At 36.7% G+C, this 17,809-nt stretch overlaps 5 protein-coding genes across 6 annotated transcripts in view; 1 reads left to right on the forward strand and 4 right to left on the reverse strand.

The window, feature by feature from the left end:
* The first annotated feature begins 2,615 nt into the window (after positions 1–2,615).
* Positions 2,616–17,809, forward strand: part of LOC100181232 (zinc finger protein 622) — a 26,223-nt gene continuing 11,029 nt past the window's right edge. Inside the window, exons 1-2 of one of the 2 annotated variants that reach the window (XM_026835010.1) lie at positions 2,616–2,621; positions 12,389–12,394. The gene's annotated coding sequence lies outside the window, so the exon portion shown is untranslated. Of the gene's footprint in view, positions 2,622–9,676; positions 9,691–12,388; positions 12,395–17,809 lie in introns of those variants that run through there. The other variant, XM_018812605.1, reaches the window with a different exon arrangement.
* On the reverse strand, positions 4,938–6,564 carry LOC100186779 (ras-related protein Rab-43-like). Its single transcript, XM_002122137.4, has 3 exons — positions 6,285–6,564; positions 5,843–6,020; positions 4,938–5,617 (listed from the first exon to the last, which is right to left on the reverse strand). Exons 1-3 carry the CDS (start codon positions 6,474–6,476, stop codon positions 5,355–5,357), a joined length of 633 nt encoding a protein of 210 aa, XP_002122173.1. The 5' UTR covers positions 6,477–6,564; the 3' UTR covers positions 4,938–5,354.
* On the reverse strand, positions 6,571–8,315 carry LOC100176554 (quinone oxidoreductase). Its single transcript, XM_002122360.5, has one exon. The coding sequence runs from the start codon at positions 8,008–8,010 to the stop codon at positions 7,000–7,002; it is 1,011 nt and encodes a 336-aa protein (XP_002122396.1). The 5' UTR covers positions 8,011–8,315; the 3' UTR covers positions 6,571–6,999.
* On the reverse strand, positions 9,705–11,780 carry LOC100184327 (methyltransferase-like protein 27). Its single transcript, XM_002120531.4, has 5 exons — positions 11,672–11,780; positions 11,461–11,613; positions 11,088–11,199; positions 10,191–10,311; positions 9,705–10,068 (listed from the first exon to the last, which is right to left on the reverse strand). Exons 1-5 carry the CDS (start codon positions 11,733–11,735, stop codon positions 9,823–9,825), a joined length of 696 nt encoding a protein of 231 aa, XP_002120567.1. The 5' UTR covers positions 11,736–11,780; the 3' UTR covers positions 9,705–9,822.
* On the reverse strand, positions 12,864–16,787 carry LOC100186726 (stabilin-2-like). The gene is made up of 7 exons (XM_009860622.2): positions 16,551–16,787; positions 16,050–16,223; positions 15,375–15,542; positions 14,795–14,923; positions 14,260–14,430; positions 13,672–13,806; positions 12,864–13,268 (listed from the first exon to the last, which is right to left on the reverse strand). Exons 1-7 carry the CDS (start codon positions 16,630–16,632, stop codon positions 13,246–13,248), a joined length of 882 nt encoding a protein of 293 aa, XP_009858924.2. The 5' UTR covers positions 16,633–16,787; the 3' UTR covers positions 12,864–13,245.

The raw sequence follows: 17,809 nt of genomic DNA on the forward strand, positions 1-17,809 counted from the left end.
GATGTTGCAGTAACAATTAATGTTCAAAATAATACACAAAACCAAAAAGACAAGAAGTATAACGGAAACATTTTATTGTTCACAACACGCTATACGTGATAAAACAATTAAAAGTTAACTATTGAAGCAAAATTTTATACAGTGCATTACCATGCGCATAAACCTTGTATGCTGCACTGGATATAATACAGACAGTGCGTTTCGGTTCAAATTTTATCTAGCTATAAGAAAATGTTTTATTTTAAGTCTGCCGTCACATTCAAAGGCATAGAATCTAATATGTGAGATAGATTATCTCGAATAATTCAATAAAAATCGTATTTCGCTCTAACTCGTATTCTCATGTGCCTTGTAAAACCCTTCGGGATTGTTAGCTGGGCAGAAGAAGCAGAAAATTAGGGATCGTTGACAGAGTTTGAGAATCAATATGTTGTTACTTGTTTTTCTGTCTTTGAGTTTCTACGTTATTTTGCTCGGTATAGAGAAACGTTTATATAGTACCATGGGGTAAGATGGGACACTTTCTACACAGAATGTTCAAATATTGTGAACGTGTATTAAAGTATATACCTCTAAACTGTACAACACACTGCACAACACTCTTTATGTAAATTTTGTAATAAGATAGGTTTTCTGTCACGTCCGGGATTTTGGCAATTGCAATTTCCCGCCAATACCAAACGGAACAACTCAGTAAAATGAGACGGACACATGTCTTAGAAAAACACCACGCTCTTAGACTGAATGCCCTTTCGGTTGTCTCATATTTTTTACATTCCAATCCTTTTGTGAAGGAATAAAGTTTCATCGTTGTGGCTTTTTAACTGGTAGGGGACACCGACAAAGTAAGCAGTGTCACATTTTACTGAGTGTCTATTGAAACGCAACGAAAGGAGGTAATTAATTTACTCCATAGTGTGACTTGGGCGTAGGAACTACTAAGCACGCTTATTGTATAACGTATGGAGTGTTGCTCTGGCGTTGCAGGGCTTTTAAACTTATTGTTATAACTTTTATTAAAGGGGAATCATACCGACAATGTTTACATAAGATGGCTTTATGTGGAATCATATCGTTTAATTAAGGGAAGTTTTAATTTCGAATCACCTTTTAAATTATAAAGTAACAGCAACGCTTTCTGTTGCCTTTTAAAAGTAAAGAAAAATCGATGCTGATTTACGCCCATGTGTTTCTCGCGTAATTCTCGTGGTATTCTACTGCTTTCAAGGCCAAGGGAATTTGACTTTTGTTCTCTTACCTTTATATTTCAGTCGTGTTCACATTCAATGGACCACGGTCTAATAAGTTCTTTGAATAAGTAGAGGCGTGAAACCGTTCGTGACGGTTGCGTTATTTACGACGCAAAACACACAATAAAGCGAATATTGGCAGACAAGCCTTAAAAACACCCACATGCTAAATATCAAGTACAGCACGTCTCATGTCAAATTGACCTCACCCAGCCCCACCTACACGCATATAAATATTTTCATTTGTAATTTTTTTTAAATAACGAATTGTTTCAAAAGTGATGGTTAAATACAATTAACCTTATACATTTTGCAGTAATAAAGTAATAACATAAAGTATAGGTATGTATTTTGCTGACACCACGAGAGATATCTCTCGTATGTATTTCGGCTGACACCACGAGAGATATCTCTAGTAGGCCGTGCTAACACATATTATTTATTTTGTAAAGCAGTTTAATTCTTATACATTTTCCACAACTCGAAACGGGAAACACTACGGGTCGCAATCATTTCCCCTTTCCTGCTCAGTTTTAATTATTCTATATAACACGAGACAGCCATGTCGTATGTTATGAAACGCTTTGTATTCGTATCGCACAGAATACACTTACACCATCTTAATCATAACAATATATAGTAGGGTGGGAGAAGATGGGACACCTTTCACACATAATATCCAAATATCCTAATCGTGTTTTAAACAATTAACAACGGTCCATCCGTCCATGGGAGTCGGGAGGAAACGTTGGTTATATGTAAATTAGTTCAACGAACGTTTCACTTTAAAGTTTAAACAATAGGAAACATAAGAGGCTATATTCGAATACACACAAGCGAAAAGAATGCGTTGAAGTTTTCGAAATAGGTAAGTGAGTTAGTGGGTCAAACTTACATCAATCCATCTTTATCTCGCGTATAAAATGTTAATGTAGTAGCTTCTTGTATAAAATGTTAATGTAGTAGCTTCTTACACTGTGGTTACGTAGTTTTCATAAAATACAAAATGCATTTATACACAAGACCCAACAAATAAATATTATTGATTGTAAAATGCTGTTTAATTTGAAAAATGCTGTTTTTCTAAATGCCTAAGTAACTTTGGTGGACTTATTTTTACTGATATAAGACATGTCATAAGATTCCATTAAAAAGAGAAAAAGTGCAGATATTTTGCTTTTATGCTTTTTATATTTCGGCATATTGTATTTATGTTACATTTACAAAATAATGGACACCAAAGTACTGCAATAATGAAAGCTTTAATTTTGTTAATAACATTGTGTTTATAGTAGTGGTAGAAAAGAATAAATGAACGTTCTTGTTGTACCGTTGTCACAAATCACCAGCACATAGCCTACATTGTGTTTGGTTTACTGATATTCGGGAAATTTCGGTCTTTTACGCCACCAAGAGGTTCAATGAATAAATGTAACTTATTTAACCTTAAGTGGCGTGGCAACGACAGTCGGTAATAAAAAAATGATGTTTCCAACCTCCTGCCGGTTTACCAGTAACTTTGTTGACGATTTTTTTTATAATGTATGGCGCTTATAGGCCTAGACTGAGTTTATGCAATTGTCTTTAAGTGTCTTTTTAAAGCACAAATTTTCGTATGCTTGTACCCAACTTATCCCACGGTACTATTAAGCTTTATTATACTGTTCATAAAGTAACTGTAGCTCGGTTAAACTTAATTTACTGTCACTATAACACAACATACAAGAATATACATATAAACCGTAAACCTGTATATACACAGGCTGTGTATACAGTACTATACGCGTTCCAAAGGTTACATAGTTTATGGGCCTATATGGACTACAGTCATCAGCAATTTGTTTAACCAACACTTCTAATAAATATATTTAGAATCAAAATGTTCAACTTCATATGCGTGAATATTGAAATGTTTGTCTGAAATTTGCCTGTTAACACCAGAGTATCAAAATTAACATTAGGTTGTGAGGTGGCCTGGGTAAATCTTTTCTTTAATATAAGCATGGTATACTGTGTGATGGTAATGAGACCACGTGACCACGTTTCGCGCATGAGACCACAGTTACACTTCGCCCGACAGTTAAGCCAGAGAAGCCGTGATTTTACTATCAGTCAGAGGTTTAACACATAAAATTTAACCAATTGGGAGACAATACGGGTTAAATTATTGACAAGTATATAGACATATATATAGTACTGTGGGGTAAGAAGGGACACCTTAAGAACATATTATGCAAACGTCTTGATCGTGTTTTATACAATTAATAGCGGTCTGTGGGCGTTGTGAGGATACTCTGTTTTAGAATTCCTTTTATGTTCTTTGTTTACTACCAAATGAAACGAAAAAATAAAATGAAAAGGTGTCTTATCTTACCCTCACCCTGCTATATGTTACATAGGTTTCAAAATGGACTAATGGATTAATCAATAAAATGAATATTACTTATTTATTATATACCGAGTTTGGCATCTATACAGACGTTAACAGGTACGTACATATGCGAGTGTGCCTATACCATACTATACACAACTCCATTCGTCCATGAAAGTTAGTACTCGTGCTAACAGTAGTAAAACAATGACATTGAAACTTCGTGGTTGGATTAACAAACATGGTCGCCACTCTGTGTTGTTTTACAGAAGACACTTCAGCTATTCTGCAACAGCTAACTGTTTTCCAAACTATATCCCATGCCATATAGCCTATAATGAATACATTGAAATATAGTAGAGTGGAAAAGCACGGGACCCCTTAGAGTGGAAAAGGACGGGACCCTTAAGCACATATCCCCATTATTTTCAAACCTAAAATATATGGCGTTTTTTCAGTGATATATATAGTAGGGTTTGAGAAAATGGGACACCTTCTCATTCTATTTTTTCGTCCCACATTTGTTAGTAAACAAAGAACATTTAAAAAATTATAAAACTGTATTCTTACGACTCCCATATACCCATATAATTTTGTGTGCTAAAGGTGTCCCATATTTTCCCATCCCATTATATCTTTTACGAGAGCATACATTTATATTCATTCAATAAAAATTAAAGCCACCTGGGTGTAAAGTGTTTTGATGCCGATCGGTAAACTTAAAAAAATATATCAAGCTTCAATAATTGCGTTTCGTTGGGTTCCGTCTGAGATACGGCCCTGTATATACGTGTTTAGTTGATAGTTGGATGTCCAACGCCTATAACGAGACATCGGTGACTAAAGATGTCGCGCCAGCAAATACGTAATGTCTAGGAACATGCGAGCAAGATAAGGTATGATGATGTCGTCCAAAGCTTCCCTGATGAACCAATGTGTTAAGTTAAAGCATTAAATCTCGATGCTTCTATCATTTGTGAATATTTTCCCCGAAAATATTATACCGTTAGTTGCTTCAACTGCATAGTGCAAACTGGCAGTTAAACGAGAATCCAAAACGATTAATAACAACGCAGTTGTAAACATGGAAACCAGCTAGCGGACACATGGTGCGCACTGTTTTAACTACCAAACTAAAGCACATGAAAGGCGTGTTACCTGCATACTAACCTTCCTCGTTGAACAAATGTCGCTTATTTTTATCCTCGTGTGGCTGATCAAACACAGATCTAATTGTTTGACACACCACGCCCGTTTATTAGTTCCCTAGTACTTAGTTAGATCGTAACGCTCAGGTGTCTAATTCTCACTACAAGTTTTTTGTTTAGCTTAAATATTTATTTGAGCAGAAAACATTATTCGTTGAAACACTGTTACGGTGATATATGTAGTAAGTCACAGGAAAACAAACTGTACAAACTCATGCGTGCGCGATTATGGAGAGTTTCCTACCTAATACACATATGGCAAATATTAGTTCAATTTCAATACATGATAAATGAAAAGTGGAATTCAAGATATAGTTGTGTGTACAAGGTATGGCAACTTAATAAATATCTCATAGCGTTAAAAACTGCAAGAAAAATAATATCACACGAAACAACAAAAACACAGCATTAAAGGCTAGACTGAAACGTATAAGGCAGCAGCGTCTTGTCAATCTAAAAACGAAAGTGCATTGAAGAAGATAAAGATCCGCTTATAGAAAAAGCAATACATGATATATAGCCCGGCTAACAGCAACCCCGCCGTACTGGGACAGTCCTTCCGTTGCCGTCTAGATTGAAGCCAGAACGCGCCGCTAGTTCTCCTTGTGCCAGATGCGGATTTGAGTGCTTATGCAAAAGCTCAGTTGCAATCTTAGTGAAAGCTTTGTCTACGTTAGAGTTGTCTTTTGCCGACGTCTCAACGTAATCTAGCGCACCCCAGTTGCTTGCTGCGTTGGACGCTTCTTCTGCGTCAACTACTCGTTCGGAGGATTTGTCTGATTTGTTTCCTAAATTTTCAACAGAGATTATTAAGCTATGTTCAAAGTAATGAGGAAACATTTGGTATAAAGTTCATTTCTTAAATACCTGCGTGTATTGCACACTGCACTGTATAGGTTGGCATTTAAACAGTGTCTTTTTTAGTTAAGGAGACGTTGTGATGTTTGGTCCGAATTCACGCGGTACACAAGCTCCGTCATATACAAGACAATGTTAATAAAGTTATTAGTTACCGATCAGAAGTTTAAGGACGTCCCCTGCACAGTACTTAGATACGTCTTCCATCCACTGTGTAAGATTGTAGAAAGAGGATTCAGAAGTGATATCAAATGCACATAAAACTCCATTTGCACTGCGGTAGTACGTTTGTGTGATGGTACGAAATCTCTCTTGTCCTGCAGTATCCCATATCTGGAAACAAAATCAGCTCACATAATGTATGTTACTTTGTGGGTGATTATTTTTTTGGATTTTTTCATGTTTTTTCCTGATAAATTTGGACAACCCATTAGTGACCACTGGGTTGGATCAATTGTCGTTAAGTGTCTTGCTCAAGGACACATACGTCCACAATGGTAGCAGCGTCGAGCCTTAAACCCATTACCTCTGGGTTACAGGCAGGCTCGCTAACCATTATGCCACGGCGCCGGACTATTCCGCTCCCACCCAAAATACCTGCAATTTCACAATTTTTCCATCCACATGGCACGACTTCATGCAGAAATCCACTCCAATAGTAGATGACTGTGATTCAAGCCACAAACCACTTTTAAATCTTTGCACAATGCATGTTTTGCCAACACCTGGATCTCCAATGAGAATAATTTTAAACAGGAAATCATAATTCTCATTATCTTCTTTATTCATTGTAAAACCAGCTTTATCATCAACACAATATATTATCAGTTTGCAGACTTCTACAACTAAGTGTAACAAATTTCCTTGTGCATTATGTGAAGTCTGCAAAAAAACGATGCAGTTCAGTGTTCACCCATACTCATATTTATTATTTGTTTTGTGTAATAAATTTAAACTAAAACTAAATGCCAAAAAGATTGTATAACTTATAATAATGTGTCTTTATAAGCACAATTATTCTTTTTTCTCTTTTGGTTTATTTTTATATGCACTTTTAAATTGTTTAGAAAAGGTCTATAGGAGTGTATACTATAAATGTATATATATAATATTATGATTTGGTTTTGGCAGCTATCTTTTAGGATCTGTAATAAACATTAAAACAATAAGCTATTAAAAGCAGGGTAATTGCATAGTAATCTAATGATCTATATTTAACTTATTAAGGCAGGTAACTAGAATCAAGTCTATTTTCAATACTAATTACATTACCCACCAGCACCACTGTTTTAACAATGCAAGTTCAAATATGTTAAACAATTAGCACCATTTTTCCCTGAGCACCTTTGTTATGAATAATATCCTTATGTGCTTTTTCGGCACTATTTAATGAATACTCTGATCCCACTGCTGGGTCTAACCAGCCCTGTTTTAATCCAGCAGTTATGATTTTGCTCATGTTTGAAAAATCGTTCTGAGGGGTGACGAAAAGTCCAACCCCTTCAACACGACTTTCCTTTCCCATCATTAGCCTGGGATTGATCTCAATCGGTCCTCTGCATCCAACAATTATTACTCTCCCATTGGGAGCAAGCATCTGTAGGTCTCTGTTAAGGTTTACATTGGAAAGCATTTCAATTATCAGATCAGGGCCCTTGCCACCAGTTGCTTTCATAATTTTTTCTGTATAACCTTCTTCTCTATGGTTGAATACTTTCTTGATGCCTTGTGTACGAACTGCCTTTATTCCTTCATCAGAACCAGCTGTTCCATACACTGTTATACCTTGAGAAAGAGCGAACTGGCACACTGCCATTCCCACGCCACCACTTGCCCCATGTACCAATACAATATCACTTGGTTTGGCATTTCCTTTAGTGAACAGAGCTCTATATGCAGTAAAGTATGGAGTGCCAACGGCAGCACCTTTCCTGAAGTCATAATCATCAGGTAATGATACAAGCCAGTTTGAGTTTACAACACAATACTCGGCATATGCCCCCGACTTCACATGCATGAAAGATGCAACTCTCTCTCCCTCTTTTACATTCTTAACATCAGCCCCAGCAAACACAACAGTTCCTGCCATGTCATTGCCTGGTATGTAAGGTAGAACAGGCAGCCTGGCATAGTTACCTGACCTTATGTATGTATCCACAGGATTAACACCTACAGCAGCAACTTTCACAAGAACTTCATTTGCTTCTGGTTTTGGAATCGGCAAATCTCTTCTGATTTCCAGCACATCAGGATCCCCAAACTTTGACACCAACACACCACGCATAACTGTAGTGCTCAACACAGGAACTTTAGATGAAAGCATTTTGTTCAAATTCCTTTAACTTTACTCTTTAAAGCAGTTAGTATTAAATGTTACCAAGCTAAAGTCAAATGCAGTAAAACTCAGATATTTTTACACGATTTACAAAAAGACTGACTTTTGTGTGTCTGTGGTACAAGAATTGGCATGTCGATATTTCAAACCGTCTAAAGTGCTAACATTGCCTACCACGTATACACTATTGTTTATGGGTATGAATTGCTAAAACTAATTAACATAGTCAAATTTACAACTTGTTCACATTGACGCAATAATAAACTACGCAAAACAAAATTCGTGGAACTTTTTGTTTACTTTTAGCGTGAACGTCATCGGTGTCACATGACTACCAGTCGCTGTCAGCACTATAACTAATGACTCAGCAAGATACTGCAAGAACGTCTTGGTCCTGGGGTTACTTTGGTCCTGGGTGTTGGAGTGACTGTCCACTAAATACGCCGACGACGGTTACCACATAGGATAAGCTAATACTTCTGCTGATGACCTGTGAAAATTTTGGTCTTAAAATGTTCCTTACGTCTCCCTGATACCCGCTGTATTTTTTTTCGAAAACTCTCGGGCGTTCGTGTCGAAAATTAACTTTGCAAACATGCGCGAAAACATGCTTCGTCACCGTAATTCGCCTGACTTGCGTAGGGTTAACGAATTATGACGTCACAATAGCGATATGTTACGTCACAATAGTGACATATTACGTACATTACGTTATAATCTTGTGTTTCGCACTGTTTTATGCTAGGGAAAACCCCTAACCCTTAATCGAACCATAATCCCTACCTTTAACCCCTAAATCCCTAAAAACCAAAGGTGGTAATGAGCATTCTATGACGTAATAATCTAAACTGTGACGGCTCTTACGAAAAATACGGTGACGCAGCACGATTTCGCGCATTTTCAAAGTTAATTTTCGATACGAACGCCCGAGTTTAAAAAAACAATTATACAGCGAGTATCATGGAGACGTATAGAACATTTTGAGACCAAAGTTTTCACTGCTCACCAGCGGCAGTATTACCGCAACAGTTATTTAGTCCTTAGTCCACATGTGAAACATTATTCTCGCTCGCAAACTTTATACCCTGATAAGTAGGTATGTGAAAACGAGGAGATCGTGGCGGCAATGCTCCTTTGATCGGTATAGAGAACGGCGTTGTAGCCAGGAAAATCATATTTGAGATTGGTCTCCTCCAGCCCAGATCCATAGAAAGGTGTTTACACGACTCTGCTCCAGCCCTGAGCAAAGAACATAGAAACCAGGGCTCAGAGGATACGATTGGGTGTTCTTGGCAAAATACTTAACGACAACCAAACATAAAAATCCAAAACAAAATTTCAAAGGTAAATGTAGTGTCCTAACTTATATAAACGAATAGAGATGCATTATATAGTAGGTAGGGGGAAGATGGGACATCTTTAGTACATATTATCGAAATATCCTGATCGTGTTTTAAACAATTAACGGCATATGGGAGTCGTGAGGATACGGTTTTATCATAGTACTCTAAAACAGTGTTTAGAGTACTATGGTTTTATAACTCTTTGATTGTTCTTTAGTTGTATACTGCCAAATTTTACTGCCTATACCATCAAACATTCGCGTTGAAACGAATTATCGCTGCCCGTGGGATGAGGATAATAAGTCTTATTCATTTCTATATGAATGTCCCTGTTATATATAACCTAAAACGCTACATTGGAACATATTTTAATAGCAAAAACTATGTCATTATATGGTAACAATATACAATCTATTTATAATAAATATGGTTGAGCACTCATGTGAATAAAAATAAGTCAAAGTTGATTTTTTAACATAGCATAAACGTCTGCAAACTGATCGTTAAAATCTAATCCTTGATCACTCGTCACACCTTTCCAGTTATATTGCATGAACGCTTCCCTTGAAGCTACTTGCATTAAGCCGTTTGCTTCCAGTTGTTTCAGTTCCTTATTTAAGCGGTCTCGATATTCGTTTGATTTGCTGTGCAGACGAATGGTGAGAACGAAAAAGCAACCAGGTTTTAGTACTCGAAATACTTCCTGTGTCACAAATGCCGTTTTGATTTTATGTCTCCAACGTCAAGGAAGAGAAATAAAACAACCCCTAATTTTATGTTCGGAAATTCTGTACAATGATAGTTACCCATGGATTTTATATTTACCTGTAAACAATCCGGTTGCATCATGTTATTTCCAAACCCTCCAACGGAAATGATCAAGTCAAAATTATCGTCAGGATAGGGGAGGGGGTGATTTAAAGTAAGAATGTGCTGGTGACAGTCGCTGTAAAATACATTAGTCGATTAGCCTATAGCCCCCATTCAATAAACATGAATGCTGGTTGGGTTAAACGACCCCGTGTTGAACCAACTTCATACACAGGCTTCGGCGGGGTGCTATATCTACTGTAGTACTAATTGCGTTTATAACCAGAGATCAAACAGTTCATGGTGTGTTGCTATATTTTATTCCTTTTTTCCGATACATAACTACACGATACAGTATCGGGCAAAAGCTTATACTTGACCGCCGAGCAAGAGCTCGTAATACAACCCGCCAGAAACCTAGACTGACCTCTGGGTTATAATTGGGTAGTTCTCGTTATTGTGTTAGGGAAATGGCGAATTGTATACCAGACAGGATCACATGACAGCAGTATGACGTCATGATTTGGGCCTGTCGGGAGCTGAACGGGACAGCATGACCCTCGTTCAACAGGGGGTTTGTTTCCATGAGAATAAGTCTCCCATGATATAAAGTCGTATCCGCAAGGTTGTCATTGATTAATGTAGAATTGTGATTGAGTAATGTGACGTCATAAAGTCGAATTGCAACAAGTCAATACTTGCTATTAAATACATGCGTAAGACAGAAGATATACATTTATTAATCAGGCTTTAATTCGGCGATTGATTGCTGGCCGATATACTACGGGGGTTATATAGGGCATGCGGTTTCTCTATTTTCGAGTCATATTGAACGAGGACCAATTTTCGTTATTGCGTTTAAATCTCAAACTCGGATGCAGAACCGCAAATCAAACATCTAATTTGTTTTACTTGTAAATATTTTTTTTCTTGGCCAACTGTAACATTTCCGCAGCGCCATCCAGCGCTGTAACCTCTCCTTGAAATCCAAACTTACGTAGGGAAACACCAACCAACCCTGTTCCTAAAATAACAAGCAAATTCGTGGCAAAAAGTTTATCCCACAATATTAATATGGAGTATTGTGGGGGAAGATGGGACACCTTTAGCACATAATATCCAAATATCCTGATCGTGTTTTAAACAATTAAGAACGGTGTATGGGAGTCGTGAGGATATACGGTTTTATATTTCTTTGAATGTTCTTTGTTTACTACTAAATGACAAGGAAAAATAGAGTTAAAAGACGCCCATCTTCCTCACCCTACTATATATTTGCCTATACCTGATCCTAGGTCAAGTACTTTAAACACTTTCTTTTGCTCTTCGGATAAAAGGGTTGCTGCTTTACCAACTGCTGCATCAGGTGCGCGGTACGACATGGCTGTCAAGTCATCATCATATTTATTCGCCCATGAGTTGTAATATTTTCTCACCTCTGTCAGTATTAAGGTTAATACGTTAACATAGCTTTAATAACACGATCAACGGCTTACTAGTAGAGCTCTTAATGGGGTAGGTAGATATCGACCGCCCATAAGCCTCGTCTACTGTTGACATTGCTATTACACGGCTATAATATGCTTATATGCATACGTTATACAAAAATCGATGGTTTAGTCAATTGACGTTGCATACAGCCTGAATAATAAAGCAATACAGGAAGTGAAACACACCGACGTTGTTAAATTTTGAAACACACCGACATAGTGTTAAATCTTTTCGTTAGTATATGGCTCCTAAATTCTCTATACTGTTAATGTGGGTTATATGTGAATAAATGACCAGTTAATTTTTATAAATTTCTGTGTAACGGTCTATTATGAGAGGCGTGTCCTATATACCATAAGAGTCATAGAAACACTGAGTATATAGTACAACTGCCGCTCTCTTGTTTCCAAAATCGAGCAAAAGCGGTGACTTTCGCAATGAGTTAAACGAACTTGTTAAGTTTTTTTTCAACTTACCGTTGTGGGAAGGCGTGAATAGCTTGTATTTGCCTTATTGCGAAAAATATGTAAAATTACCCATGTCAATATTATCCCACGGACTACGATACAGCCTATATATACACTGTGTTGTATACGTTTCCAGGGTGGACGTTTTATTTTCTTTGCCTATACGATGTAACAAAGTACAGTTGTATAGTTTAAATCTCCATTTATTTAAACATTATTTATGTTTGTTTATTTTTATGCTTTCTATTCAGCAAGTATAAGGTGCTTGGTACTCAAGAGCAAAAAATTGCGATGAAAAACATGAACGTACGTGCTCTAGCGAAAAAAAGTGCTAAAATCGAACACATTTTTAACAGAATATTTTTTAAATATTAGACTTTCATTAGGAGGTTAGTGAGATCAAATTAGTGACCATGATTTCTAAGGCGTTTAAAGTTGCATAGTAGGGCGGGGAAGACGAGACTCGGCGTCAGACGTGTTTTTTATCTACTTTTACCGGTACCAACTTAATTTCAGACGAAAAAATATATCTTAGACCGTTGTTAACTGTTTAAAACACGATCAGGACATTGGTGTATTATGTGATAAATACTTTATAATGTGCCCGTATGTAATCAAACACAAGTTGATATTGGAGTTTCGTCCATGTGTTATAGGGATTAAACTATATACCAGATTGGCATTCTTTGGTTTATGTTGGCTGTGAATGTAGGTAAACACAAATGATTTAAAAATTCGAAATTTATTAGCATGTTTAAGCAAAAGCAGTTGCGAGTACAACGTACAAGTAAAGCAATATTGAGCAATATAGCGTATATTACGAATTACGGCGTATAGTGTGAATCTGTATCTTTGTGATATACAAATATATTTTGAATGTTTTTGTATAATGAGTAAACTACATGTTGTAAGCAATATATGCAGTAAGTATCTGTATGTACAATGGTAAGGGCGTGTATTGCCAGAGGAAAATGATAAAAGCATATTAGGTAAAATATCGAATGTAATGGCGTAGCTTTGAAAATGCAATAAACCTTCAAGGACTGTGGATGAGTTCATCGTGTATCTGCATTATATTTCTGGATATTTTGAACAAACGACGTTATATCTCATTAGCCCAAGACTCGAGTGTTATCTACAAAATAGAAGGCCGATTTATTTAAATATGAAAACAGTTTTAAAAATTACAGTTAAGTTTGTAGTAAATATTTGCGGCTATATGGTCAGTTTGACAAAAAATATTGCTCAGTCCATTTAAATTTTTATTGCAATTTCCAGAATTTTTTTATTATATTTTATTTGTATGCTTTTAAGGTTGTGGAAAGATGGGACACACTTTCATTCTATTTTAGTGTCACATGTGGTATAGTAAAGAAATATTACTAACTGAATTGAATACCCTTTCCTTACGAGTTTAAAATTGCCTTTTTAATTGTTAAAATACAATTGGAAAATATGAAATAATATGTGCTAACGGTATTCTGTTTTTCCCCACATTACTTATCATAATTATTCTGAAATATAAAAAATAAATTCACCATTTGGCCACTTAAGACATAGTGAATGAGGGTTTCCACGATATCCATAATCACACACACATTTAAATGGTGGTAGATCTGTTACTTCTTGTGGTTCGCAGTGGGCGTTTTCTATGCAGGTCAACGAACATTCATCTGGGGACAAATATTTAAAAACAGCGTCTGTTAGTGGTAAAGATTTTTAAACAATTCCTAGTTCAAACGCTTTTGGCGTTTTTACAACAATAATATTTACCCATAGCACGTTATAACAAAAATATTGGGTTATATGTCGGGCATATGCGGTATAGATACTAAACAACTCATAAATTGTAATTAAGAAGGCCCTGCGTTTAATTAGTCTTGAAAAACATCATATTCTCTCCGAATTTACACATAATCAGTTTTAGTTATAAAGGCTGCGTCACCTTTACTAAAATAATAAAAACAGTCCTAAGTTTCTACATTACCCAAAACCTGCAGTGTTTATATAACTTAATAATTTTTATAAATTTAGTTAAAAACCCGATTGAACACATATAACAGTAACCTTAACAATCAGAACTATTTAAACCTTTGCCTAACTCACAAAGCTCATGTTATGCTTACCCGGTCTGCAAATATTGATGCCATCGCCAAAGTAGCCAGACTTGCACATGCATATCCCGATGCTACCAGACCCCAACACGCAATTTGCATCACTGTGACAAACCTGGAGGCATCGTGGAGGAGGCGTAGGCTCTCTTGTTGTTGTCGTCGTCGTTGTTGTTGTTGTTGAAACTGTTAAAAGTAATATGGCCAATTATGTTTATGTGTATTGGTGTGAAAGTGATAAGCGCGCCTGTATCTAACCCGGAGGTTATGGGTTCAAAGCTCCTCGCTGTTATCATTGTGACTGTATATATGTGTCCTTGAAAATTATTTAACGACAATTGCTTCAACTTACTGGTCTTCTATGAGTTGTCTAAATTGTAACTCATTAAAAAAATTGTATGCACAAGATGTGTGAAACGGAACATCCATGTTTTATCACCAGTGCGTCTCCGCCATGCGAAGTTAAAAGTCCATATTTGCGTTATACGACAGTTAGGGATATAATTTAAAGGCCACAGTTATTTCCTAAAGGAGTTACAACCTTACATACCTGACGAACAAGTAACTCCATTCCCCCGATAACCAGACCTACAAGCGCAATGATATCTGCGTAGGAATATATTGTACATACACCTACCACGTGTAGGGTGACAATTCCTACATGCCGGTGGGAGGTCGTCTGCAAAACATTGAAGAGAAAAAGGTTTGCAAAGTATGTATCACTCGTAAGCGCCAACGGATTGTGTGAAACAGCACACCCGTGTCCGTGTGTTACAACTGCAGTAGCCCCGCAACGTGAGAATTAAAAATACTGTGGGGCAAGATGGGACGTTTTTAACAAATATTATCCAAATATCCTGATCGTGTTTTAAACAATTAACAACAGCCTATGGGAGCCGTGAGAATACGGTTTAATAATTCTTTAAATGTTCTTTGTTTACTACCAAGTGGTATAAAAAAAACAGAAAAATGAGGTGTCCCGCATTGCCCCACCCTGCTACATTATAGACAACAATAAAATGCTGTATTTTTAGCGTTATATATTTTGGTGAACAGAAATATGAATTATACAAAATTGGCTATATAAACACACTTGCCTGTACCACGAAAGGATTTAATTAAAAACCTACTTGGTATTGTGCGGCGAATACAAAATTTTCCATTTCCTACATAATCGTGGTTGCAAACACAGCTTAGCAATTGTTGATTAATGTTGACGTATGTGGGCATGCACCTCGCGTTTGGGTCGCAGCCACCGGTGCAGTGATTGTCTTCAAACGGTGTATTAGAGCCGGACTCTGCAATGTAAGATTCCTTATATATAGGAACAAATCATAAGTGTCCATTTTTGAGTTTGAAATACTTATAGACTCTATAGTCTAGGGTATATAGAGGATGTATGCGGCGGTTAGCAATGTATAATATCCCATATGTCATATTCATGTTTTTAATAACGCTATCTCGAGTCAAAACTATACGGGTATATGAATATGTAAATATGCATAGTTTACTTCTGAATGAGACAAATAAAGCAAAATAAATGAGATGATGTAAACATGAAACATCTTATACTTAACTACTATAACTGCTTGAGGTATAAAGGTTAAATGAAAGTTGTTTTGAACCAGAGTGAACTAGTTCCGCTATTCTAGAGTGACATATGCTCTAAAAGGTACTTTCTCATTACATCTGCGTTTCAGTGTCTTTACATTACTTTATTAAAGTTGTTGTTCTACTTTGCTGCCTACGTGCGACGGAAGAGCAAAGCGAAGTGGTTTCTGTAGCAATCAATGCTGTTCACTCACCCGTACATGACAGTTTTCCGTCACCAACAAAACCAGGTTGACACATGCACTTATTTAAGTCGGTTTCTGGATCTCGCTCGCATGTTGCAAAACGATGACAACCGTTGTTCCATCTTTGCATGTTTCGACAGAATGGGTTGACACATGCCACGGGCAGTCTGCTACAATGGCCATCTAGAAATACAAATACGTTTGGGCATGGCCTACACATATATGAATACAAAATATTTTTACTTTTCCTCCCGTGACGGGACAACGGCTTTCGTTATAATACCCGGGTGTTCCGTTCTACACAACCTGTTCGCGCTTACGAGTTACTGCATATATGTATTATAGGGGCGTGGGAAAAAGGTATATAGGGCCAAAGCACATAAGGCATGGGAACTATTTATAAGCCTTCAAACAAATTAGGCTCCGAACCAAACCAGTTAAAAAGTATGATATGTTTTAAATAGGCTATATGTAATTAATAAAAATATATTTCAAAAAATTGTTACTTACCGTTCAACTGGCTTCTAGCTTTTAAAATAATGCTACTAAAAACACAAATCAGAAACGAAAGCACCCGCATCTTGTTACCCATGACTTTAAGTATTTTTCCTGCGTGCAGAAAAAGTACGCGATATCCGTGTGTTAAGCCGTAAACAACCTAAACGCGCAAACCTTACAGATATCTTTTTATATCCCGCAACGTCTACTAGAACATGACACACATAATACGAAAGTTAGTGTGAAATAAGAAACCTCTCCCAAAATTAAATCTTCTGTATTTGCCTTAAGCCATGACAATTTCAAAACACAGTCTGAATTACGGTATCACCTGGCTCCATTGCAATTCACCCCAGGCTAGATAGTGGTTAACGTACTACGAGGTGAAATACCTTACTTGCTTAGCACATGGCGTAAACAATGCAGGGTGGGGTAAATGTTGTTTTCGTGCTGTTCCGTGGAAAACCGACAATGCAATAGTTGTTTCTCCATTTATTCTCTTTTAGGCTATCTCCCTTATTTTTGCTCAAATGTTTTAAAACAATAGTTTTTTTTGCTTTGTTATCTGAAATAACTTCAAATTCTGGGAGTTCTGGTCTCGTGTAGAATAGTCCAGTCTCAAAAAATATGTGTTTAAACCACGCAAACACGTATGTGGCCACTCAGCGCGCTAAAGACCTGCACTGTTAGAAATATCCGTAAAATTAACTGTCAATTTAACAGTAAAATTTTACGTGACGTCATACGTAACTTAAAAATACGGAAAAACCGGTAAAAATTACGCGTTTTGCATGTAAATACCCTAAATTTTACGTGTGGACGCACGTAAATTTTACGCCGAATTGAACCAGCCAATAGAAACGCCCGGTTTAGCCACGTGATTCTCTTACGCTTAAAGGCGGGAATTGTAACTCAAGCGAAGACATTTGAACGTAAGGAGAGGAAATTTATTGTTGGCAGTCAAGTTTTTAGAATTCTGATTTGTTTTATGTGGTTTTGATTCAAAATAGGCACATTGGCAGTTAATGAGAGATAGGTCTTATTAAGCTCGTTCTTGTTGTTTAGTCAGCTGCTCAATCGGAGAAAAAATGTAAGTATGTGTATACTTTTAATTAATATTCTGTAGTAATTTTCTTTGTTTTACCAGAGTATACTCAACAAGAATTTTATTAAAAAAATAAAAGTGTATCCTAGATTTGTAATTTAAGCATAATTCCTACTACTAAATGTTTACTTTTTAGGAATCACAGGACAACTGCTTTACATGTCAT

This window comes from Ciona intestinalis, chromosome 7 (genome assembly GCF_000224145.3).
Source record: "Ciona intestinalis chromosome 7, KH, whole genome shotgun sequence".
NCBI classification, from domain to species: Eukaryota; Metazoa; Chordata; class Ascidiacea; order Phlebobranchia; family Cionidae; genus Ciona; species Ciona intestinalis.

Bases quoted from the DNA above. Each gene is read 5' to 3' on its own strand.
- LOC100186726 (XM_009860622.2), bottom strand. From the start codon at position 16,632: ATGGGTAACAAGATGCGGGTGCTTTCGTTTCTGATTTGTGTTTTTAGT. The intron at 16,224-16,550 runs GTAAGTAACAAT...TTGTATTTCTAG, and splicing joins AGCTAGAAGCCAGTTGAACG to ATGGCCATTGTAGCAGACTG. The intron at 13,807-14,259 runs GTAAGCATAACA...ATTTGTCCCCAG, and splicing joins CATCAATATTTGCAGACCGG to ATGAATGTTCGTTGACCTGC.
- LOC100186779 (XM_002122137.4), bottom strand. From the start codon at position 6,476: ATGAATAAAGAAGATAATGAGAATTATGATTTCCTGTTTAAAATTATT. The intron at 6,021-6,284 runs GTATTTTGGGTG...TTTTGTTTCCAG, and splicing joins GAAAAATTGTGAAATTGCAG to ATATGGGATACTGCAGGACA. The intron at 5,618-5,842 runs GTAACTAATAAC...TTGAAAATTTAG, and splicing joins CGTCCTTAAACTTCTGATCG to GAAACAAATCAGACAAATCC.
- LOC100176554 (XM_002122360.5), bottom strand. From the start codon at position 8,010: ATGCTTTCATCTAAAGTTCCTGTGTTGAGCACTACAGTTATGCGTGGT.
- LOC100184327 (XM_002120531.4), bottom strand. From the start codon at position 11,735: ATGTCAACAGTAGACGAGGCTTATGGGCGGTCGATATCTACCTACCCC. The intron at 11,200-11,460 runs GTATAGGCAAAT...TTGTTATTTTAG, and splicing joins AGTACTTGACCTAGGATCAG to GAACAGGGTTGGTTGGTGTT. The intron at 10,069-10,190 runs GTAAATATAAAA...TTTGTGACACAG, and splicing joins TGCAACCGGATTGTTTACAG to GAAGTATTTCGAGTACTAAA.